Source organism: Lampetra fluviatilis, chromosome 1 (genome assembly GCF_964198595.1).
Source record: "Lampetra fluviatilis chromosome 1, kcLamFluv1.1, whole genome shotgun sequence".
Lineage (NCBI taxonomy): Eukaryota > Metazoa > Chordata > Hyperoartia > Petromyzontiformes > Petromyzontidae > Lampetra > Lampetra fluviatilis.
This window is the reverse complement of record NC_136275.1, coordinates 19,226,033-19,251,669: the sequence shown is the minus strand read 5'-3', so window position 1 is coordinate 19,251,669 and position 25,637 is coordinate 19,226,033. Positions and strand designations below refer to the sequence as shown.

The 25,637-nt window shown below is 47.1% G+C and overlaps 2 protein-coding genes across 8 annotated transcripts; one reads left to right on the top strand and one right to left on the bottom strand.

Moving 5' to 3' along the window:
• Positions 1–667: 667 nt before the first annotated feature.
• MDH1B (malate dehydrogenase 1B) lies at positions 668–14,311 on the bottom strand. The gene is made up of 10 exons (XM_078858749.1): positions 14,278–14,311; positions 8,818–8,930; positions 8,167–8,301; positions 7,159–7,301; positions 6,139–6,632; positions 5,727–5,865; positions 4,074–4,249; positions 1,666–1,805; positions 1,399–1,467; positions 668–840 (listed from the first exon to the last, which is right to left on the bottom strand). Exons 1-10 carry the CDS (start codon positions 14,297–14,299, stop codon positions 754–756), a joined length of 1,518 nt encoding a protein of 505 aa, XP_078714875.1. The 5' UTR covers positions 14,300–14,311; the 3' UTR covers positions 668–753.
• On the top strand, positions 6,632–25,637 carry FASTKD2 (FAST kinase domains 2). Of its 7 annotated transcripts, none has more exons than XM_078858712.1 (11): positions 6,632–6,684; positions 15,436–16,447; positions 17,133–17,345; positions 17,463–17,592; positions 17,966–18,105; positions 19,326–19,534; positions 19,786–19,955; positions 20,930–21,160; positions 23,691–23,871; positions 24,223–24,337; positions 25,355–25,637. In XM_078858712.1, exons 2-11 carry the CDS (start codon positions 15,554–15,556, stop codon positions 25,457–25,459), a joined length of 2,388 nt encoding a protein of 795 aa, XP_078714838.1. In that variant the 5' UTR covers positions 6,632–6,684; positions 15,436–15,553; the 3' UTR covers positions 25,460–25,637. The 7 variants fall into 7 exon arrangements, with proteins under 7 accessions (XP_078714838.1, XP_078714820.1, XP_078714856.1 ...); XM_078858694.1 differs by lacking the exon at positions 6,632–6,684 and adding an exon at positions 14,721–14,758; XM_078858730.1 differs by lacking the exon at positions 6,632–6,684 and adding an exon at positions 14,739–14,812 and having other exon boundaries at positions 17,202–17,345.

Here is a 25,637-nt window from a genome sequence, read left to right as displayed (position 1 = left end):
GCATTACGCTTTGGTGTTGTTCAGCCGAGGTCGGCTGGGTTTTTTCTATGGGGGAGGGTGGTGTAATGCGGGCGGAAGCGACCTTCCGGATGTGACGTCACGAGGAGGCGGAGCCAGGTGACGTGGGTGAAAGGTAGGGGGTCCTTAAGCGGGTAAACCGGAAGGAGAAGGCAGTCGGGGTGTGAATGGAAAGGTGTGGGGCCACGCGGGCGTACGAGCCGAGGGGGCACCGTCAGAAGCGGGAGCCAACCCTGGGAACAGTAGGGAGCCACTGGGAGGTGTAAAGCTGCAGATAGAGATAGGCAGTAAGGCTGTGTGTGAGGGGCAGCGGGGTGGCTGCCAAGAGTCGCAGGAGCGACGGGAAGGCGAGACAGCACGAGGCTGTCAGAGCTGCAGCAGGAACAGCCAAGGGAGCTGTGTGAGAGTACAGCAGCGGAGCTGCTGTGGGGCTGCAAGAGCAACAAGAACAGCAGCGGGGCTGCTGATGTGGACTGGAGTGACATCGGAACCAGCACAGAGAGAATAAGAGAGACAGCCGTGTGGGAACGCAGTACGGACCGAATAAAGGACACTGAGCCAGAGATCGTGGTCAAGTCTTTTATTACAATAAGGAAGACGTACGGTCCCTTAACACACGAGAAAACGAAAAATCTCACACAGCTGCATCACCTGCCAGAACATTCAATGCGGGTTTTAAAAACTTGCAAAATTCCGGTGTAAAGTGATTACATTTTGGCATGCTGCAGAACAGGGTTATGGGGTCATGACCTCTAACAGGGGTCCACATGTCTCAGATGGGAACCCAAATTGACCTTCATGGGAGTCGGCCTTCTCTGACACCTGAATCACACAAAAACACAACAATAGCAACAACAAAAACAAAGGTCTACTGTCAGAATAATTTGTTTTACTCAGACTTCTTCAAAATCTGTGTTAATGGCTTTAACGATTAACAATCGACATCCACAAATTTTTTAAAGCCCATGTGAAACTCAATACTTATTAATGAAGTAGATTTTCTAAAGTAAGTTGATGTTAGGAGTGCACCCCAAGAAGCTAGAACATCATCACAATGCTAATTTTATTCACGAACTTGAATTCATTGTTTTGCTTCCTCGTTGGATTTCCCCACTACAACTTGTGTACGTTTCACGAGCCAGCATGATGTAAGCACATATCAATATGCTGCACAGGCGTACAAGGTTTGTGCGTGTATTTGTGCATGCACGCTTGCATACATTCCACCACTGCTTCAGGGCTGATAGTTTGTGCATGACATCAACCGGCCAAGGTGGCACTGTCACAGCACCCATCTGTCAGAAGAATGGTTCTGAATTCAACTCCCAGGTTGACTCAGCCCACCACTTATCCGGGATTGAGTACAACAGTGCCACTTACTTGCAGCCTAGACGGATCCTGCGATAGAAGAGATGCTTGGTTGGTATTTGTAAATATAGCTTCAATTTCCTGTAAGGGAAGTTTTTTGATCATGGATTACAACTTGAGAATGACAGCATCAAGAACGTATATTTTGTTTATTGTAGAACATTCTATAGGAACAGTCCACTATGATAAAACATCACCCTGCCCACAGATGTAAACAATCGCATGTATTATTTGCCTCTGTGCGAGCTGCTTGGATAGACTCTGGGTATGAACTCTGACCTCCTGCAGCTCAGCAGCAATGGTGTGGATCCGACTCCGCTCCGCGTCCGTCAAGGAGAGGTCACTCACCACTGACCAGTCACCCCCCTCGAACCTCACAGGAAGCGAGAATACCAGACCTTGCAGCAAGCCGTATTCTCCTAGGTCGGGTCACACAGCACACAGTACAGCAACCACATAAGTCATGCAATTATAATAACGTGTGATTGTTATAGATGGGTGTTTATTACTATTATAATGAGCCAAGAATGTCTGTTTGGGTGTGCCGCGCGTGACGTCACTCCACATGCCGCACCCCCTCGTCATTAATATTCATGAGCGGGTGGATTTTTATACTCACGCAGAAGGTCGAGCGGAAATAAAAAAAAATCGCAAATTCGCTTTAAGTTTGACGTTTCTTTATTGAAAGTGAATCTAATAAATAATTCTATGCAGCAACAAATTTATGCTTGTACATTATGGTAAAATAGACATTTCTCAGTGATTTTCCAGATATTGTATCGATTTCCCATTTATTTCAACCCCAGCGATCGAAAGCAGAAGGGAATCAAGTATCAGAGCAATGAATTTGAACAAATTGAAGGTCAGTTATATACAGTGCTACAATGACATGAAGTGAGGTGTTTTATGACGTAGTTTCGTGCAAGAATCACCGTCATTAATACAGTGCTACAGTGAACTGCAGTGAAGTGTTTTATGACTTCATTTCGTGGCAGATTCACTGCCATTAATACAGTGCTACAGTGAAATGCAGAAAAGTGTTTGATAACATACTTTCGTGCAAGATTCACTGCCATTAAATTTACACAAGATACAATTATACTCTGCTCAATGTTTAGTAAATATTACAGCGTCCATCTAAGGATGGGCAAAGAAGCTAGTATATAAATAATGTGCCTCTGTGTGAGTCGCCTGAACAGGCTCTGCTGTATAGTAGTGCTTTTCAACCTGGATTGTGCACGATCCAAGCTGAGACTGCACTCTTTTGGTTAACACAAATATGCCCGACTGTGAGGGCAGGCACAAGCCGGCGTGAGTAGGTTAAACGTTGAGTTTTATAAGGGCACCACGGGGTGACCAGCCCCTCCCCACCCCTCCCACCCCCCACCCAGCCCCACCCTCCACCCCCAGCCCCTCCCCACCCTCCCCACCCAGCCCCTCCCCACCCTCCCCTCTCCACCCAGCCCCACCCCTCCCATTTTTGGATGCGCGACGGACGGACGGACACAATAATCCCCTGTGGGCTGGTCTAACCAGGAGGTTCCTACCAGTATAAACTTGATGTCCTGATGGAAGGTGCTGTGGAAAAGTGTTTGTGGTAGAGATTGTGGTGGGTTTTATTCTGCAAGGTTGTAAGAGTGATGCTGATGATGTTGGTCATGTTGTACTGGAGGTGATCTATCACAGCAGGAGTGCAGGTGTCCATCTGCACCTGGATTTGTCAGCGATAGTGTTGCTTAATATATTTTGCACGGTGTGTTTCAGATCAAATGCTCATGCACAACATTATTTGCTGTGTTTATGACAGGGTGATGTAAGGTATCAAGCCAGGGTCATGTCAGTCCATGTGGCTACGCTCAACTCCCTCTAGTTTGAAGCGGTGGTGTTTTGGAGTTGGTCGGAGGGCCCTCAGTACACTCACCAACTTCTCCCTGTCTGTGTAAGGATAATCTCTTTATATTCCTGGACAAACACCTCAAGATAAACATGCACTTCGATAATCATTACCTTTGCATGTTTCCAAATTATCTTGTTTTCCACTATGTTTACCTTTGCAAGCCTTTTGAATGTCATCCATTGATCCCCTGGAGTGGTGCACCTCTTTGTGCTTTGAGCTTCTCACGGTTGCATAAATTGAACTGTTTTGATGCACAAGCGGTTGAATCAACACCTCTGCTTCTTGAGTTGTGCTAGGATTCAAATCCGCGATGCTGCTGCTATTGTTCCTGCTCTTACTGAAGTGTGCTATGAGGTTTTGTATATTCACAGTATATATAGGACCTCAGTTTAATCATCCATAACGTTCGAGCCCAGGATTAACACGGAGCCAGCTTGTGCCTCTATCGTCCTCCTGGATGTACAAGCGCTGCTACCCCTGGGATTATTCATATCTAATATCCCCCCCCCCCTGACTGGCACACCACAGATCTTGCGCAATTGTTGGTGCTCGTTTTTGGCTGCCTTTCAGCTTGTTTGTGGTATCCTGCCCCAATCAGGAAGATAGACCGAATGTCCCCCCCTCTTTCTAACGTGTTGGTGTGCTGATGAACTACTGTACATGGAAATGCACTGCCTTGAGGAGCGTATTATTACACAAATTGGACTTGTAATGTGCTGGAAAGGCTTACATATTCCCCCCAGATGGCTAGGACAGGTGGCAAGCCTAGGGTGGACAGAGCCTGACTTACCATTGGAAGGGACGGCGAGCGAGTTAATCTGTTGATCGTCTGAGCCATGGAACCAAAGGCGCAGGGTGGAGGCAATGGCGGCGTTCAGGGCTGTGGTAGCTGGATAGCCCTGGGCCTTTGCCTGGAGGGAGCCGCGTGCTTGCAAGACGGCCGGGAACTCATTCTCCAGCCATTCGCTGCAAGGCAAATGGTGAAATTCAAACACAAGCTTTATGTTTAAACCAGTAGAGTAGCTTCTGTGTGTAGAGGTGGTGGAACTGTCCTGGAGCCCATGGGATGGAGGGAACCACAGCTGGATTACCGAGAATAGAGAAATTGGACAGGAGGATACATTTCATGACTTGCACCAGGGCACATGCCAACCACACTACTCCACTCCTTTGAACTAAAATTATAAGCATGGCCTTAGCACATGCATTTACAGAAGTACTAACCTTAATTCTAAATCAAAACACTAAACATAGGCTGTGTAAGAAAACTACTCACCCTGCGATTATGGTTGAAATGAGAAATTAACATCCACCTTTTTTTATACCTATGTCAATATTTTAAACCCGGCTATGAGTTTATACGGTCATCTGGTTTCCTTTTGTTGCGTGGTTGCTCTCAAACGCCTGACCACAGTCCCTCACATTTCACAAAATGTCATTCACAGCGCACTAATGCTGGCTGTAATCTGCAGTGATCCAATGAAGCCTACTTGCCTTCTTAGGATTTTTATTTGACGGGTTTTTAGATTTTCATTTTGGATGTAGTGAGCATACACAATTAAATGTATTAAAAAAACGTGACATTCTTTTGGGGAATTATAATTTAGGAAGGCCAGCTCATAACAATATCAAGTTCTGTTTCTCCTTATAGTATTGTTATTTTTCACCTGATTGGTTAGTGAATGATGAAGCAATAACAATTTCATGCCCATCTCATACAAATGTCTAGGTAAATAAATGTCTATATAAATAAGATATACTGTATTTGCAGTCATAAACATATATTGTAAGCATCGCACAATTATGCATGTGCATGATTTAAACGTCCCCTCTGCTGGTTAGTTTCTCCAGTACATTTGAAAGTTAGTTCGTTGTATGCAGAGATGATTGGTCCCTACAGAGGACCAATCTGAATCAGCGACATAGGGAAAGTCAGGCCAGGACACAGGCACTCCAAGCGTAGATTGAGACACAGTGAGTAACTGAGCAGCGCGATGGTATTTATGAGGTCTGCTGTGAATTTACTTGAGGAGTCACGTTCAAAAAAAAATATTTTTTTAAAATGACAAAAGGTATTAAACAGGATTATCATTAAAAGAGAAACGATATTTTCTTGAGTAAATAAATAATTGCTCAAATATACTGGTTAACATCTCGAAAAGCACTTGTACCAAGGGAACCACGGAACCACCTAGTATCTGAAAACGTACGTTTCAGGAAAACAAGTTTCAGGTGATTGTTATAGGCAGAGCAAGGATACTTGCGACTTTAGCTTTCTGAAACTAAGTTTTGCACCACAAAACGTAAAATAATGGCCTCGTGTTCCCACAGTAACAGAGAAAGAGGACTCACAGGGTGTAGAGAATGGGGAGTGCGAGTGTCGGGTGTGTGCGATGGCAGAGCAGCTTTGTGCAGATCCGCAGCATGGGGTGTGATACAGTACCGGTCGTTCAGAACCTCCAGGAGTGGGTACGTGAGTCCAGGACCCCACACAGCGCCATCGTAGCCCCGGAGTCGAGCCGCAGAAAGCTGCGTGTACGTGCTCCCTCCAGCGTCACCCCACACCACCACATCCTCCACACCTACTCAACCCAACACCTTACGTGAGACTTGCGTGCACATGCAGCACGAGCAGTGGCATCGCGTGTGCAGTCGGTGCAAATGTACCAGGGACCGTGGGGCCATGCTATGAACAGGGGGGAAATTGTACAATACAAGGCATTCTATTTAATTCCTTGCACCGGTCCCATGCCAACCTCGCTACCCCATTGAGCACCAGCCATCTCACACAGCTCCTCTGAACAATGAACGTATCCGCGTGTGTGTGGTATTTGTGCTTTTTCACACTCGTTGACCTGCAGAGTTAACTTTGAGCTTCGCTGCCAGCAGGCCCTTGGCCCGCCTTTCCAGGTGAGTGGACAGGGCCACGAAGTTGCGCCTGGGAACATGCGGAGCGGCAGCTGTAGCCAGCAGCTGGGCCCTTAGGTTGGCTGCCTTCGCTGCCACCACGAGCACCCGCACGTCAGGCCCGGCGCGCCGACCCAGCGCGGAGCCGTAAGCGGCACAAAGAAGCGCGCCAGCATCCGACCACTCCTGCCCTGAACTGGGGGCAACGTTGTCGAGGACAATCACCAGCCCAGCGCCGTCGAAAGCTATCTCGGGGTCGGAGTGGATGGTGACATCACGCAGCGTGGCACAGGCCATGTCAAGGGTGTCCTGCCGGACGCATCGCAGGGCCTCCTGCTCGCCAACTTTGCCCAGCAGGCACACGGACAGACCTGTTGACCCCCCGCACAACTCGCCGGTACCCAGCAGCCACAGCAGCCCAGGCACGTACGCGCTGTTTGCCCTGCATGGAAGAGACAAAATTAAGCAGACTGTCCTGTGGAACAAATTGGCAGGTAAGGTGCACAGTTCTTCTGTCACATACGGCAGTGCTAGAAAGGCAGGGCTGCTATAGATGTTTGCTCTTTGCTGATTTGATTGTGAATGATAAATGCTTTAATATATCACTTTTTCCTTCTTCAACATTTTAAACAAATATTTGTGTTACAAATGATATATTCTGTAAATCTACAAGTTACCACGCAAATGTTTAAATTAACAAGTTGTGCACATCAACTGCGGTAAATGGCATCTGAGCATGAGCTGGAACATGAGTCGACTCAACCTGAAATGAGTACCCAGTTCCTGGTATGAGCAGTCAATATCAGTACTGCAGATATAAAGGCTGCTGAATATAGTGCATGGTTTTAGCCACATCACCTCCTCGTGCGCTGCACCAGCCTTATCAGGTTCCCGCTCACGTGTTGTACTTGCTCCAACAGTTTATTCAAGCTAAATAGAAGATTGTTGCCTTTGTGTGGTGCGGTTACCCAGTGATGCAGACGTGGAAGGGCCTGTTGAGCTCTCTGTGCTGTGCCTGCTCATCTGTAAGCTTCACCTGCGTGTGCAGATTCTCCTGCGCGAGGGTGAGCATCAGCTCTGAAAGCATGGGTGACACCATGCCGTAGTAGCCCTGAAATACAACACGTGCCACGCAGGATTGACATATTACACTCACACTACACGAGAGATACTGGTAACACCTTGGGCTTTTATTGGTCCTATAAATCTGTACGTTCACTTTGCCAATAACTGCTTTGTATGGCTTGTGCTCTGCAGTGTTGTCTAACCTTGAAAATATGTCAATGTTCTGAAGCAGTCTATCATTATTCTGGCAAACATATGATGCATATGTTTGCATTATCGAACATTCAGATTGTATTCACTATCATAATACATGTTTAAAGATGTCAAAGTCTTCCAGAACTCTCAAAATCCTTTCTTAAGTTTATCACTGGAATTCACGTACACATCATTTTGTTAAATCACAGTCACATAGCCAATCAGGTTAATTGACGTAAAGGTAATGCAAAATTGCATTCCTTGAACACATAAGTAATCATACACCTCATAACTGCAACGTTTGTTTTTTGTATGTGTATCCATAGATTTATATTCTTTTATGTTCTGAATAGTAATCTGCAAAAGAAAGCTTGTTGTGTAATCGTCTTACAGCACTAAATTAAACTGAATACAATTCTAACAATGGACCATTCTGCCTTTTCACGGAACACTGTTCAAGCTTTTTTTTGTTTTTCCACAAAATATTGTTACACAAAGCGCATAACTTTTGTAAACAGTAAAGTGCTCCTATTGGCGGCTCCTCAGGACCTGTTTATAAGTGGTGCAGCTATCGAGCGCGCAGGCGGTGCAACTGCATCGGGGCCCATGGGCCGTAGGGGCCTCAGGCTCCGAGCTACGCAGAGGGGGGAATTAGCCATGCGGTCCCATTTCGTGCCTTGCACCAGGGCCCAATCAAACCACGCTCTGCCACTGACCTGCACATACTCCATGAAGTCGTTGTATCCACCCAGCAGGGCCCCCCGGCCGCCCCGCTCCACCAGTTCTCGCCACACCAGCGGGGATGTAGTGTGGCGCCAGCCATGCTGCCGACATGTGGCGCTCAACCAGGCCTGCCCAACACATGAACACTTTCTCCATAACGACATAATCTGACATGTCTGGCTTTGCAGATGTGCACCAAGTTTACCACCTACTAAATATGCTTCATTCAGAGTGCAGTCTTGTCAATGTAGGAATAAAAAAAATAACTCTGAAGGACACTGCAATGTCACTATTATTTATCATTTTGCTGTAGCATTGCTGAGTAATGCAATTGCATGACAGTAAATTGAGCATTGTCCTTTATAAGTAGCAGATTGACCTTACAGGGCTCAAAGGATTGTTCTATGGCTTATAGAAAGGAACTGATTTATTGGCAAGACTGGGTCATTCATTTGTGTGTGCGACAGTAATGTACAATGGTCAAAGGCTGACAATGCCGTGGTGGTGTGAAAGAGTTCCCGATTCACAAGTTGGATAGGGCTGTGGGTTTACCATCATTCACTAGAGCACGACTCCACGCATTACCTGGGGACGGGTATCAGTATCATTAAAAAATCCCAGACAACTAAGACCAACGAAAATACCTCCCACTCCTCTGGGAGCACGGGAATCCTGTGGACTCTGAAGCTGGGCAAATTGAGTTGCAAGTAGTCGGTGAGGAGCTCTGCTTTAGCGTAATACGGGCAGTCGGCACGTCCTGATGGAAAGAGAAACGTCACAAGGCACTGGGTGGTCTGTGGTTCATTATATATCATGTGCTGTCATGGTAAATGGTGGCATACACAACAAATGTCATGTTTTTGTGAAGGCGACAATGGATAACCCTAAGTTATTAACAAGAGCAGTAGAACACACCTTACTAGATATGCCACCAAGCAAATTTATTTTAAAAAACGTCTGCCCAGAGAATGCATTTGTTCATTCAGAACTGAACCTCTTTTTGATGAGATATGCAGTCATTTAAAATATTGTGCAGTGTGTAATTGAATGCTTGAATGCACATGTGATGCACAGCTTTGGTTCAGTACAGTAATCCTTTTTTTCTGTTCAAATATTTTAATGAAAAATATCCATGATTTATGTGGCGATGCGCCCTATTCTGCGCCCATCTAGTGTGAAACACCTGCTTACGCTCCTGGCTTCTACGCAATAATTAACAATGTCTCTTCCAATGAGCAGACTCCTTTCTCTCGGATTAACGTGAGCTTCACCCCAATCACTCCACAGTGATCATGAATGTGATGTGTCTAATGCTTCTAGAAATTGACATATGGGCATCCATTCCCAGTGCAACTTACCTACATTCACTAACTGTAAAGGTGGAGGCTCAAAGAAGTATGATTGGATTAAAGATCAGGTTATCATACAGAGCTATCCTTTGTGTGTGATGTCCTACAATATGATGTATGTTGAACTTTTGTCTCAGTGTACATAGCCAACCGTGCTAATTGGAGGTGCGGAGAAAGAACAACAAACTAAACACAAAGAGCAGTTCTAAAGAAATTACTTTTCAATCTCGATTTAAAAGTGCATAGCTGTAGTGGCTTCGTAACCTCGGAAGGAAGAGCGTTCCAGACGGCCGCAGAAGCGCATCTGAAAGCACGTGATACATTGACCGTCTTTGGTCGATGGTTCGGTGAGGATGATGACCGGAGTTCGCGTGATGGTTTATACTCCTTGACGAGATATACATATGTAGAGGAGTAAAATAGTGACGTCATGTGTGCCGTCCAGTGCAATTACGTCACGGAACGTGACGTCATGCACGCTGGCCGGCTCGATGACGTCATGTCTCGTGGGGTCCTTAAGGGAGACCCCGTGACGAAAGCGGGGTCACTGTGGGAACGGGTAGAGTGAGAAGTTTGAAGAGGGAACCAGGGGTAGAGAGGGATCGAGTAGTGAGTCTGGAAGGAAGCCGGTGGTAGCCGATAGAGGTGCTTCTCTCTCTGGTCGGTGGAGTTGGCAGAGTCCCCGATCCGACACGAGAGAGAGAGACCGGAGCTAGCCGGGCAGGGACCAGGACTCAGTGTAGGACCCCTAGCCCCCGGGAGTTGTGTACCCTGTGTTAGATTGTAACAGCCCTTAATAAACCTTTGGCGAAAGCCCATATCCTTACCTCCGTCTCCGAGTGAGTCATGGGAACTCTTCAACACATACATGTGCTAGATTTGAAGCTTTCGTGACTGCAAGGATTCATACTCTTAGTTATTTCGGTAAAGTCACGTAGGTAAAAAATTTAATTAATAAAAATAAAACAATAAAAATCACTTTAACACTTAGGCTTTCGCGACCAATATTGTTCATAATCAACGATTTTTGGGTTTAGATCGCGTTACTTATAAATATAATTACCAGCGAAACGTCGTACTCAAATTGTAAATGTTGTGGTTTCACGCTTCAACACACCGGTGGGCTAAAGCAGTGAACTATTTGTCTTTTGTCAACGTGACACTTTTTTTACTGATTGGCCGTGTCGGGTGGTGGAGGGTTACGACACATTTATAAGTAACGCGATCTAAACCCAAAAATCGTTGATTATGAATAAAAATCACGACGTTTCGTAGGCAACACAAGTCTCCGTCATCAGGTGGGACCGTCACAGCCAGATTTGCTGCATCAAGTGAGGCAAGGATTCAAGATGTAATCCCTTAAATGCAAGTTGAGGGGGGAGGAGAGGGGGGGGGAGCTCATCAGAATGTGGTAGCCAATGAATGGAATGTATCGGGAGGGAGGGGGGCGGGGCTAAAAGAAGGCACGAAGTGCTACGTAGAACGTATCGGGAGGGGGGCGGGGCCAAAAGCATGCACGACGTGGTACACGAGAGTCGGCGACGTGGACGTGGTTGTGCGCAAGCAACTATTGTTGCACACGCCAACGTATTGGACGGAGAGGGGGAGGGGAGGCCAAAAGAAAGTGTGGGGTGCAAGTGTACGTGGACATGTGTATGTACAAGCACCTGTTGATACACATGATAGAAAAGAACGAAAATGCCCATGTTTATACCAGTGCTGGCTGAACAATAAAGAGAGTACTGTTAAACACTGGGGATGTTAACATTCGGTAAAGTAAAGTAAAATAGTGCCTGTCAGATAAGATGGTCCAAAAATGTGTAATTAAGTTTTTTTTGCATGGTTGATAACATCTTTCCAATGATTACTAAGTTTGTACCCATCATCACGGTTGAAATGATGTCTGTGTTTGTATATCTGAATGGCTTCGTGTACAAACCTTTGATGGTAGCCAGAGGGTTTGCAGAGCACCTTAGTCTCGGAGAAAACAATCTCATGAGAGCCCACCGAGTTGTAGCAATGATCAACAACGGCGGAAGACTCAATTTTGCCGTGTTTCAATTCTGACTTGTGCTCGCGGACACGATCAGAGACGTGTCCGCGAGCACAAGTCAAAATTTAGTCTTCCGCCGTTGCCGATCATTGCTACAACTCGGTGGGCTCTCATGAGATTGTTTTTTCCGAGACTAAGGTGCTCTGCAAACCCTCTGGCTACCATCAAAGGTTTGTACGCGAAGCCATTCAGATATACAGACACAGACATAATTTCAACCGTGATGATGGGTACAAACTTAGTAATCATTGGAAAGATGTTATCAACCATGCAAAAAAGACTTAATTACACATTTTTGGACCATCTTATCTGACAGGCACTATTTTACTTAACTTTACCGAGTGTTAACATCCCCAGTGTTTAACAGTACTCTCTTTATTGTTCAGCCAGCACTAGTATAAACATGGGCATTTTCGTTCTTTTCTATCATGTGTATCAACAGGTGCTTGTACATACACATGTCCACATACACTTGCACCCCACACTCTCTTTTGGCCTCCCCTCCCCCTCTCCGTCCAATACGTTGGCGTGTGCAACAATAGTTGCTTGCGCACAACCACGTCCACGTCGCCGACTCTCGTGTACCACGTCGTCCATTCTTTTGGCCCCGCCCCCCTCCCCCTCCCGATACGTTCTACGTAGCACTTCGTGCCTTCTTTTAGCCCCGCCCCCCTCCCTCCCGATACGTTCCATTCATTGGCTACCACATTCTGATGAGCTCCCCCCCCCTCTCCTCCCCCCTCAACTTGCATTTAAGGGATTACATCTTGAATCCTTGCCTCACTTGATGCAGCAAATCTGGCTGTGACGGTCCCACCTGATGACGGAGACTTGTGTTGCCTCCGAAACGTCGTGATTTTTATTGTTTTATTTTTATTAATTTAATTTTTTACCTACGTGACTTTACCGAAATAACTAAGAGTACATACATGTGCACTAGGAAGTTTTATGTTATCTATATATTGTCTACGTTTACTTTAGAATATACCTACTATAATCACCCAGGAATGTCATTAACGCTCGTGACGTCACTTCACGTTGACCAGCCCCCCTCATTAATATTCATGAGCAGGTGACGTCCTCCACGTGGACCCCCTCCTCATTAATATTCATGAGCAGGTGACGTCCTCCACATGGACCCCCCTCCTCATTAATATTCATGAGCAGGTGACGTCCTCCACATGGACCCCCATCCTCATTAATATTCATGAGCAGGTGACGTCCTCCACATGGACCCCCCTCCTCATTAATATTCATGAGCAGGTGACGTCCTCCACATGGACCCCCCCTCCTCATTAATATTCATGAGCAGGTGACGTCCTACACATGGACCCCCCCCTCCTCATTAATATTCATGAGCAGGTGACGTCCTCCACATGGACCCCCCCTCCTCATTAATATTCATGAGCAGGTGACGTCCTTCAAATGGACCCCCCTCCTCATTAATATCCATGAGCAGGTGACGTCCTACACATGGACCCCCCCCCTCCTCATTAATATTCATGAGCAGGTGACGTCCTCCACATGGACCCCCCCTCCTCATTAATATTCATGAGCAGGTGACGTCCTACACATGGACCCCCCCTCCTTATTAATATTCATGAGCAGGTGACGTCCTACACATGGACCCCCCCTCCTCATTAATATTCATGAGCAGGTGACGTCCTACACATGGACCCCCCCTCCTCATTAATATTCATGAGCAGGTGACGTCCTCCACATGGACCCCCCCCTCCTCATTAATATTCATGAGCAGGTGACGTCCTCCACATGGACCCCCCCCTCCTCATTAATAATCATGAGCAGGTGACGTCACTCCACATCGAACAGCCCCCCTCATTAATTATTATCATTAACAGTGTAATGTTTAATATAATTTGTAAGGTAATAGTGAGTATCGTAATTGTATAGTGAACATACTCGTACACGTGCTCTCCAACACGCCCGTGTGCTGTACTGGTAACGAATTGGCACCTTCTGTTTACGTGACAAACCTTTACTAATTGGCTGTATTGGGTAGTGGAGGGTTTAACGACACATTCATATTTACGCGAATTTAACCCAAAAAACCCATCTATTATGGATTATATCGGTCGCAAAAGCCTCCTACTTCGTGTTTAAAACTCCTGTCGGCCAATCGGCCCCCACGTGCACGCAAGGCGATGATGATGATAATTGTTTTTTACCCTTCTATCTGGCAACAAAACTGACACCTTTTTTACAAGGAGTCATGTTTACATAGACCACAATACCTGCAGTCATAATGCAAAAAAAAACATCACTCTGATAATGTATGCACTGGCATCAACTTCAAGGACAGTGCATACATTATCAGAGTTATGTCATCAACTTCAAAGACAGTGCATACATTATCAGAGTTATGTTTTTTGTTTGCATTATGACTGCAGGCATTGTGGTCTATGCAAACATGACTCCTTGTAAAAAAGGTGTCAGTTTTGTTGCCAGATAGAAGGGTAAAAAAACAATTATTATATGTTTTACTGGCAAATGAGGTTCCAATGGCGATGATGGTGTTGAGAGAGAGGGCCTCGTTTGGTTTCAAAATTGAGTTGCGTCTTCATCGTTTCTCTCTAACCTCAATACAAACGAAACCCGCGCCGCTAAATCGGTAACCCTCTGGCGTCGGTAACCGGTAACCGTCACGTTGGTAACCGGTTAGTGATGTGTTGCCCGACTCTCACCCGCCAGAACGAACGCCGCCATGTCTCGCGCCCTCAGCCGTCTCTATGGCAACGGCACACAGCCGTCTCTAGGGCAACGGCATGCCGACTCCCTGGCAACCACTCTGTGTCACCCTCCCCCCAGCACCTCCCCCCCCCTCACAAAAAAAGACCCGAGCAATTGTTCGACCGATCGCATCGATGAGCCAATCCCCAACACGTGCAAGCAGGAAAAAACGCCACTTTTTTAAAATTTTCTTGCTGTGGATTTCACACCTGATGATGATTGCTTGTGTTGCAGTCGAAACGTCGTGATAATTTTTTATTATATTTTATTATTTTTATTATTTTATTATTTCCTTTCTACGTGACTTTACCGAAAGAACCAATAATACGTGCGTGCAGCAGCCTTTGACTCGCCCCCGACACTCGATTGCTCGGGTCTGATCACGTGCCCCTCACAACTCCGCTCGCCTCATTGGCAAAGATGTCAGCCCCCTTGGTGAGACGCGTGGTGGGAATTCGCTCCGCTGAAGTCAGGCCTCTCGCTGTTATGGTGTGATGTTGTTAGTGCTGCTAACAAACATGTCTTGTTGCTAACATACATATCTCGCTGCGATAATGCCGCCTTCGCCGTGTAACTGACGGCACGCGATCGCGGCCTATCAACACGACGTGTTCATACCACGAAGGCAAGTCATTACACTGTGTAATGACTTGCGGTTGTACGTACTTTGCTTTGCTGGCAGGAGAGCAAGATGATGTCGACTGAACTCGGTGACGTTATTTTAGATTAATCGGATTGCGTAATTGTATCAAAGCAGGATTTTATACCATGCAAATGCATTTCCGCATACAAAATTAACTCGTGTACAGTATCGTCAAGGGATGGAACTGTGGCGCAGTGGTTAGGGCACTGCTCTACGAACCTGTTCGTCTTCAGTTCGATTCCCGGTCACAGCTAACCGAGCATGTACTGTGCCCTCTCTTGACCAACCCACACTGATCAGGGTGGTGAAGTATGGTCAAACAGCCCCAATCACCGACACGGCGTGGAAAGGCTTATTTACATTTTTACTATGTGTCTTATTACAGCAGCAGGTGTCACATTCTCTGCCTTGTGGTGTCTTTGACTTTGAGAGCATTAACTCACCACATGTATCGTGCATTGCCCCACAGATATCAACGTTTGGCATCCTGGTGGCGGTTCAGAGGTGATATAGCTCCCTTATCGGTTCAGGCGCAGGGCCTGAACAAACCTCGGTGGCTGTGGCCCAGACAGACAACGCTGATCGTCATGTACGGCCGTGTCGTCAGCCACCTGCACGCTGGCGGTTGTGCCGTCCCGTCATGGGCAAGATCCTTAAACTCCTTTCAGACGTCCTCCCGACGAGACGCGTTGTCCCTCGCGCGTTGTGCGCGCGCACGCATCACCCGCTTTAGCATCCATGACGTTGAGCAATGCAAACGGATGTTTTCAACGTGGCTGACACCCGGAACTGCTGGGGGACGAGACACAGGCCATGCTGAGAGCAGATGGCTTGTCCCCGCCGACAAGCGTAAATTCACTTCTTTGAGCAAGTCTGCTGGTTGCATGAGCAACACCGAGCAGTATACTTCCATAGATGACCCACAAGCGGATGTCATCGCTTATGGTAGAAATGTACGTTCTAATAGAAACCAAGGGAACAGCCGACGAGACCACAGGAGGGCGCCACCTATCGCAACGGAACTTGTCAGAACAGCTACCGAGAGAGGTGACTTATTGGAACCCAAAATTGAGATGGACAAACTTCTGGCCACGTGCCAAACCCCAAGCGATGTCTTGGAGCTCGCATTGGACGGGCTTGCGCCTAAACTGCTGAACTTGGATGTTACTGCTACCACCGGCGAGCCATCGGCCATGGGTGCCGTCGACTTTGCGGTGCACGTGCCGGATGTACTGGACACAAGGCCCTGCTCCCTGCTCATTGCCTGCTGGAGGACGTTGAGGGCGCTACCGCCGGATCGTGCCGCGTACGAGCAGCGTCGGATGCTACAGCACCCGCACTTCCCGGGGCTGTGTCAGCAGGTTCTGCGCACGAGCCGCTACCTGACACCTGGGCTCCTGGGCTACACGCTCGCCGCTGCCACCCGGCTCGGCATCCCGCTGCGGAGCCGCCTCGTCCAGATGCTGATTCGCACCGCACAGGCAAGTCGAGCGCGGAGCGCTGAAAGCTCAACAGCCGTGTCGTGTATGGGCGGTTGTGGTGGCGTGGTGGTGCAACGGTCAGCGCTACACTGCGCTACGAACCCGGCGACTCGAGTTCGATTCACGCTCACGGCCAACACCGGTGTCGATTATCTGAACCGGTCCTGGGCCTCCCCTAGGCCGACTCAGCCTCAAATGAGTACCTGGTGCGGTGTGTAAATATCTCCACTCGGGAAACAAAGGCGGCTGGGCGTGATGCTGGTCACCTACCCCCTCCTGTGCCATGCCGGCCTTCATAGGTGCTCACTAACAGCACGTTCCCCATTAGTCTGTTAAGGCTATGCGGGGGATCTTTGGTGGCGTGGTGATTAGCGCATTGCACTCCAAACTTGGTGATCTGTTTTTATAATCTATAATAGTTGCAATGTTTTCACATACAAATGACAATCTCTTACGCAGACACTATCAATCCATGTTTTCTGAGTATAAGAATCAATTGGAAATTAATGATAACAACGTGAGTACATCACACAGCTAAGTAGCACAGTTGACCCTTGAGAGATTTGTTAGTCATGGCCATTGTGAGCAATGGGCGTAGGCATGCAACTGTCTGTGAAATGTGCAGCTCTACCGTTTAGCATGGGTTCTCCCTTTGCTGCCCCCTTCACTCCCTCCCGGTCAATAGGTGAGCATCAATGAGTTTAACGGGCAAGCCCTGGGTGTGGTGGCAAGCTGCCTGCCCTTCCTGCTGCAGGACAGGAACACACAGGCGCTGCGAGCTGCCCTCACGATGCGAGCGCAGCTGGCACTGCCAGAGGTGGACAGAGTGCCCGTGCTACTGATGCTAATGTATCACTTGGGACCCACCGTGCCAACTGCCCTCAAGGACAAGCTCGTGGTAAGGGTGTCTGCCAGCACCTCGCCCCTGTGCTGGTTCATCGCGGACGCTGGTTCGTTACCGCCGGCACAGCACATGCACGCGCTTGAACGTGCGTTTGTTTGTGCGTGGGTACAGACGCAGGCGTGGGCGCTCTTCGTCCTGGATCAGTTCACAACAGCCAACGTTCTCAGGTTGTTCTTCAGCCTGGCCCGGATGCAACACAACGCCCCCGAGCTGCTGTCCGCGGCCAGCCCAATCATTACTGGTAGGAACGCACGCACACGTAGGAAGCCACGCTTAACTCCCCATGTAATGCCCCTCCTGCCCGCTCCTCCGTTGGTCACAATTAGAGCCGAGACGATTAATCAATTCAAATTATATTGCCATCGATTCCAATGTGTGGTCAGTCCCTTTTAAATATGGCATCCGCCCTGATATCCTGCCGCTTGAAGGTGGGAAACCCACTACAAGCCATGCCCAGCACGACGTGGTTGATGATGCCACCTAAGTTTGTGTTACCCAATTAGTTGATTAACAAAACCGATCATCAGTGGCATATCTATTACCTGAATCATTGGAAAGTCCAGATCCAGTCACCTTATCAGCGTTATGTTGCCCCGCCCTCTGCTGCTTCCCAGGGAATCTGCAGGAGCTGAAGTTATCTGAGCTGCTGCAGCTGTTGAAAGTGTGTAACCAGCTGGGCTACCACAACACGCAGCTCTTCTCCTCCATCGCTGAACACGCCGTCACCAGACTGCAACTCTACGGCTTGAACGAGGCACGTGTGCATGTGTGTTTTTTTTGTTTAGTCTATTCTGTTTAACCAGGTGAGAACTCGAGAGGCCAAAATAGTCTATAAACTATTTGTTAGAAACTATTTTATTTTCCCAAATAAGGCCCACTGAGCTATATAGCTCTTTTTCAGAAGCAACCTGGCCACAAATGATAGCTCAAAAAGTGGCTTATCATGTGGAAATCTATAGCAGCCAAATACTCTATATGCATATTTCTAAATGTGGAGGGAAAATCGGAGGACCTGGAGAAAATCTACGTGACCACGGGGAGAACATGCAAAGTCCAGACATACAGGCGTCAGGGTCTGGATCAAACCCACAACCTTCTGCATACCAGGCGAGGGAGTTAACATCTTTCCACCACAGCAGGTCCCATTTGCTGGAGTGACCTGGAGCATTAGTCTTCCAATACTCAGACGATGATTGCTATATTTTATCCCAACTGAGTAATTTGTGTGAAATTTTAGACCCTAATGCTGGCACACAATGCAAATTACATCAGGGGATCTTTAACATCCACCGTGGAGCAGATGGCACGTAGTATCACCGCGGTTATTACACACTGCAGTAATAACTGGGGCCGATGGATTCAAACCGTCCACTTCTGCGACAAGTGGCGAACGCGCTACCGCTCGGCCGTGTCACCACCATATCATGGGACGTGCTGGCCGCCACTGGGGTGTGCTGTTTGTTCTTGCTTCCGTGTGTACGTGTGATCGGCTATGGAGCACGGTTACAAGCCTATCGTCTATATTTTTCCCTGCTTAGCTTTGACATTTCAAATGTAAATTATTATATTAATTTGTCATATATATGAACACAGCTTCTAGCTAAAATAATTCAGTTATGGAGAATATGATATGGTTGGCAGTACTTAGCCTCTGAGCCCATCTATTTATGATCTGTTTTTCATGTGAAAAAAGGTCAAGCAGGTAACACTTAAAAAACCCACCTTCATGAAATGATAACTAAAAATAGGATGGATGCACTGTTTCAGTCAAGTCCATTTGATTAAAGAGGTTGCCATCTGGATTCTTGGTGGTATGACCGACAGAATCAATACATAGTAGGCAGCCAACATAGGAGGTGGTGTCCACCCCTGCCACCGTCCTCCCTATGTGTGTGTATAACTGCCTGCACACCTCTCTCTCCCGGTGTGTTTGTGTGTGTGACTTCATGCACACCTGTCTGTCTCGCACTCCAGGCATGTACCCTACTGCTGCTGCTGAGCAGGTTGAGGTTCCGACACCCGGGCCTGCTGGATGCAGTCGCTCTCCTCCTGCTGCAGGAGCAGCAGCAGCAGGAGCAACAGCAGGAGCAACCAATGCCGTGTCACCTCGATAAGAAGAACCTCATGGTCCTCCTGCACATCTACTCCTTGCTCAACCACCAGCCGCACGGGGCTGCCGAAACGTGAGTCGTACATGGGCTGTGATGACACTGGTACACGACGACCTGCAATTGCAAGTAATGACTTTGCAAGGCGTTGGTTGGTCGGCCACTGTGATGGCAATATAAATGACACGACGTCTCATGTCAGTGGCTCGTCCCCATACTGCACGACGGTACACATACGACTCACAAGGCGCTGGTCTCCATGTGCCGGCATGTACTTTGTACTCGCCCTCTCGTCCCTGTGCCCCCCCGGGCCTCCCCGCTCGCAGGTTCCTGGGGGTGTTGAGCTCGGCGTTGGAGCATCATCTCCCGGAGTTGTCTGCGCACGAGCTGTTTGTGGGTGTGCGGGCGCTGTGCATCCTGGGCCGTCGCCCGCCCAGCGCCGTCGCTAGCGCCCTGCTTGCAGACCACTCTTGCACGGAGCTGCTGAGCGTTTCAGGTCAGCAGCCGGATCCCCGGAGTCCTGAAGTCCTTTATTTAATCACATAATAACGGACTCGGCACCTTCAGTCCTTTTAGTTAACCACGCAAACCCACATCGACTATCACCAACTCACCGAAAGCGGAGGCCTGTGTAAGTATGATAGCTATTCTTTTTTTATTACAATTATGTTTGTGAGGAATGTGCAGCATTGAGAAGCGGTGACCAGTTGCATCAAACCCCTTAAGTGAACATCTGACTTAATTTGTACTGATTTTAGTTAGGAAGCTAATGCATTTTCTTGCTCGTATTATATAACCAACTCCTGCGACTTTGCTACATTATGTAGCAGCCATTGTGGGGGAAAACATTCTCCCCCTTCTTGAGTGATTCTCAAAAATGTTCAAGAAAAAATAGTTCTAAAAAAAAGTTACAATTCTCAAGAAAAAAAAATCTCCCCTTCTTGAGTGATTCTCAAACGTTTATTATACGCGACCCACCCCCACGATGCCACTTTCTAAGATTACAAACCACCGTGCGTACGTACATTGATCTTCTTTTGCAACGTACGTAGCCAACTGTGCTAGAAGTGCGGGGGAAGGACAACAAACTAAATACAAAAAACGAGTTTGAAAGAAATGAGATTTAAATCTTAAGATTTAAAAGTGCATAGCCTCCAGTGGCTTCCTCATATTGGAAGGAAGAGCGTTGCAGACAACCACAGAAGCGCATCTGAAAGCGCACGATGCAGCGAGTGGCTCAACGTGCATATGAATGACTGCTATCGGTCATCATGGAAAGCTGCATGTGGAGAAAGGCAGGTTGGGTCGTGAGCCCCGGAGTTTTGAGAAACACTGCCGTATATCAACTGAACTTGGGAGACAAAAGACATCCGGTTTACGTTGCGTTGAGACTGGTGCTAGCAAACAGAACTTGCCCCAAAATTCTGTTAAGGCTATAAGGGTGAATCTTTGTCTTGTGAGTGGCTGCAGACTCTCTGAAGCGCCTGCAGAATGAGTTGGAGCTTCAGGCCATCAGACTGAGCTTGCATCTGCAGAAGAAACTCCCTGGTGTCCCTGCTGCGGAAGCTGCCCCCTCCTCCCCAGACCCGAACCCGTCATCCCTGACCCGCTGCCCCGAGTTGCCCTCTGTGCTGACGGAGGCCCTCCGAGGGAGCGGTCAGGTCAGGGTCGGGGTCACCGTGGGTGGGCTCTACAGTATAGGTGAGCTGTCCACAAGCCAAGCAAGTAGTCGTACCAAATTTAGAACATGGTCTTTATTATCATCATCATCGTTCACATCAGTGACACTGTCATTTCAACTGTCATCATTACTATCATCGTCGTCACGATCATTATCAGCATCGTCGTATCGGTGACCGTTGACGCCACCATGATCATCATCATCTTCGTCGTCACCGCCATTGTCATATTGGACAAGGTGACTTTCACCGTCACTTGTTACCTTGCTACATCCTGACGCCAAGGGATTAATGCCGACTCGGCGCAATTCAAATTGTAAATGCCAAGATTGGGAGCACTGTTGCTGTTGTGGCAGGTTTATCACAGTGCAGCGGCACAAGATGCCCATCTCACATCTCTAATGTTCAATGACATGTTTGACCAAAGAATGGCTTTGTTGGTTTGGGAAATGGTCTTCTCCACCAACGAAGGAAAGTGCACATGTTATCAACGTTCAATTATATACTAACTAGCTTGTTTGCCCGTCCTAGGATGGAAGCTGTAATGTTTACGAAAAAATTGACCAGAGTATAATTGTATCTTGTGTAAATTCAATGGCAGGCAATCTTGCACAAAAGTATGTCATGAAACACTTCACTGCATTTCACTGTAGCACTGTATATAACTGACCTTTAATTAGTTCAAATTCACTGCTCTAATACTTTATTCTCTCCTGCTTTCGGTCGCTGGGATTGAAATAAATTGGAAATCGATACAATATCTGGAAAATCGCCAAGAAATGTCTATTTTACCATAATTTACAAGCATAAATTAGACTTACCTTTTGTCTCAAGTGCTGAAGAAATAAATAAAGACACCAAATCCACTTTGTTGCGGCGTGGAATTATTTATTTGATTCACTTTCAATAAAGAAACGTCAAATTTAAAGCGAATTTGCGAAAATAATTATTTCCGCTCCACCTTCTGCGTATTAATGACGGGGGGGGGGGCGGGGGGGCTCATGTGGAGTGACGTCATGCACGGGACACACATATTCTTGGTTTATTATATTAGTGTTGGGGCGTGATAGTTCAGACTGGAAAAATTAACCCGTAAAAACAAAGTTTTTCACTATAAATCCTATATATGCGTGGCGGCTAGAGTCCTCTCGTCCTCTGGCTTGAGATGGCTGCCACCTATGGGTCAGATGATTGCATGGCACCATTAAGCAATTGGTAATTAAATATAATATTTTTATCCTAAAAAGTGTAAAATTTTGGAAAAAAATTTTCACGAACATTCATTGTCACGCACAACGAGTCTGTGTGGAAAATGTCAGCTCGATTGGATCACGGGAAGTGGATTAAAAAACTACCGAAAGATTTGCACGGTCGTAAGCAAGCAAGCAAGCGCGCAAGTGAACTTAATATAAAGGATTTAAAAAGACGGGGTTTTGTGCTGCAGCCTATTGACCTGTTGTGAGGAATATTACATAAAAATCGTGCACTTTGATGATGACTTGCATGTATACAGGTGGGCATCTAGCCAGTAAATCCTTGCAATCTCATCAGTAGCTGACTGTTGATGTGGTTAATGATTATTCCTGAAAGGCTTCGTAAAATATCTTCTTGAAACAATGTCAATATCTCACTGGTGATGAGTCATCGGGGCTTTTCCGTTAACATCTCAAAGTTAAATGAAAACCGAATCAACCTTTTTGAAAGATAATTGCGCGTGTGCTATGCTCAAGGGGGTTGTCAGACTGTACCTCTGAGAAGAGCATGTGAATCTGGCATTGGGCTGCTCCATTGAGATTACACAATCCTATGTTGCTAATGGTTGTGCGACTGCATCAAGAAAGAGTGTGGCTGTTTGAGTGAAGATTTAATGGAGAATTTTTGGAGTATTTTTACACAACACTAATTATGTCGTTCATACAGGAAAGCCGAGCGTGAACCTCATTTGCGGCACATGGGACCACTGGGATTACAATCAACAGCTTGAAAATTGTAATAAAAATGTGCCCGTTAATATTAGTGTCGTGTCAGCATCCAGCGTTTGTTTCATAATTCTCGACCGGTTTGTGCAAAAAAACCCGTAGTGTAACCGCCCACTCTTCCCCCCACCCACCCCCAAGGACTTGCATCTTCCGGATTTAAGTGTCAAAAAGTGATGTGTAAAAAAACGAGCATCGCAAAATCCATTCATGGGGAGTCATGGTATTATTTTTTTCGTGCAAAGATAAATGGCGCTATGTCCGGTCATCCTCACAGCAGCAACTTTTGGCTAACCATCGAACAAAGACGGTCACTGCATCGCGCGCTTTCAGAGGCACTTCTGCAGCCGTCTTGAATTATCTTCTGATATTAGGAAAGTCACTGGAGCTATGCACTTTTAATCTAGATTGAAACTCATTTCTTTAACTTATTTTTTGTATAGTTTGTTGTCCTTCCCTCGCATCTCTGATTAGCATGGTTGGCTCCGTATGGTGCGAAGAAGTTCCAACAGACATACACACGTACACACCTAACATCTTGATGAAAGTTTCACTGCGAAGCCTGTCTTTGTGCAGATGCCGAGGTGACCCTGCAGGGGACAGAAGTCCTTCAGTTCCTCCTGGGAAATGAGTGCCTTGCTCTGCCGGATCACCCACACGACCCAGGAGACAACCCACACAATCAGGGAGATTGCCTCCACGTTCCTGGAGATGGTGCTTGTATCCTCAGAGAGGACCCACTCCCAAAGCCTCTGCGGTGAGTCCATTGGACTCTTATGCCCTCAACCACCGGTGATATCGGCTACACCTGGGCTCAATTACAGTTACTTCATTCGTAATTAATTGAATCACAATGTAATTTTTCTTAAGATTTGAACTTTGTATGTATGAACTTCTTTCACACCATACATATCCAACCATGTTAATTGCAGGTGCGGGGGAAGAACAACTAAACACAAAAAGCAGTCTTAAAGAAATTAGTTTTCAACCGAGATTTAAGAGTGCTGCTGCAATTGTAATTGGCCTCAGATGCGATGTGGGCACTGCTCGTGGCGGTCGTGCTATACGCCCGGCACCATCGCCCTTTTACCCGTGTGCCCTGCCGCAGGGTTGCCATGCTGTGGTGCCACCCCGCTGAGTTCTGCCTCGGGTCCCAGCACCCGTGTGGAAAGCTGGCGCTGAAGGTGCGGAACCTGCACGCTCTGGGCTACCGCGTGACGCTGGTAAGTCAGCATTGTCAGCGGTGGCGGCGCTGTCGACATTGCCACCAAGCGTGTGACAATACGTTTGGTTCATCAATTATAATCGATGTATTACGTTCAAAATACACTTGTGGAATTTGTGTGTGCCAGGAATGGACGGATTTTAGATTTGTACATTACGATTTGAATCACGTGACCTCTGCAGCCACACGCGAGGTGCTACATTCGCCACAATGTAACAAAAATATGTTATTCGCGACCCTCAAATTGTGAGTCAAATTGCGAAGAGGGATGCATTTTTGTAAACCTAATCATCACCATGATGCATGCTTAACGTGGTAATGGATTTTAGATTCTAAACATAATGCCAATTATCCAGGAAAGTCTTATTGGCACTGAATTATGATTTTTCCCCAGTTCCATTCACGAGTATTTGATATCTGGCAGGATACTGGAGTATATGGAGAAAACTTATGCTTGTGATGAGGTAACACTCAGCACTGCACAGATACATTCAATGCTATACTGGTATTTCCTGGCCAACTTATAGCCAAAGCTTGATATTCCCGACCAACCAAGCCCAACCGCAAGCAGTGTTGAGTCTGGATAATGCCTGGTTAGGTGACCACCGTGCACACTTCAAACTGGCGAACAACACGCAGGTGTGCTTTACTTGTAACGAATTGGCATATTCTGTTTGAATTGCAAGCCTTACTAGTTGGCTGTCGGTTGGTGGTGGGTTTCGCGACACATTTATATTTACGCGATCTAACCCCAAAAAAAACCTGTATTATGGATATTGGTCGCAAAAGCCTACATGGTTAAACACACTTCAAACTGGTTGAAGTGTAACTTTAAACGCTTCCGTATCAACCCGCACTGATGAGGGTGCTGAAGCATGGTCAAATAATCCTCATGGCCAACAAAGGTGCGTGGAGAGAGGGTGGGGGGGCTTTCATCCAGCAGTGGATCGACAATAGGGATGTACATGTATTTGACGGATGCGAGGGACTTGTTTGCCGTGTGATTGCATCACAGGTGTCGAGCAGCCAATGGAAGAGGCTGCAACCCGAAAGCAGGGTGCCTTTCCTGCGGCAGAAACTGCAGCTTGCAAGTGGCATGGCAGCGGAGTGTGGCAGCTAGAAGTCCTGTGGTGGATGTTTGCCGTGCGTAAGGAACTGGTGCACCATCGGTGTCTCCCTTTGTCAATATCATCCCGACATACGGCAGTCCTCGTGTTGCAAACTGATATTTGTTCGATAATTGTTTTTTTACCCTTCTATCTGGCAACAAAACTGACACCTTTTTACAAGGAGTCATG

Coding starts and splice junctions, on each gene's coding strand:
- MDH1B (XM_078858749.1), bottom strand. CDS start 14,299: ATGGCGGCGTTCGTTCTGGCGG. Junction 1,806..4,073: donor GCTCGCCGTCCCTTCCAATG/GTAAGTCAGGCT, acceptor GACCCGACCTAG/GAGAATACGGCTTGCTGCAA. Junction 841..1,398: donor AGGATCCGTCTAGGCTGCAA/GTAAGTGGCACT, acceptor TGTGTGATTCAG/GTGTCAGAGAAGGCCGACTC.
- FASTKD2 (XM_078858712.1), top strand. CDS start 15,554: ATGTACGGCCGTGTCGTCAGCCACCTGCACGCTGGCGGTTGTGCCGTC. Junction 19,956..20,929: donor GGAGCTGCTGAGCGTTTCAG/GTCAGCAGCCGG, acceptor GAGTGGCTGCAG/ACTCTCTGAAGCGCCTGCAG. Junction 24,338..25,354: donor TGGGCTACCGCGTGACGCTG/GTAAGTCAGCAT, acceptor ATTGCATCACAG/GTGTCGAGCAGCCAATGGAA.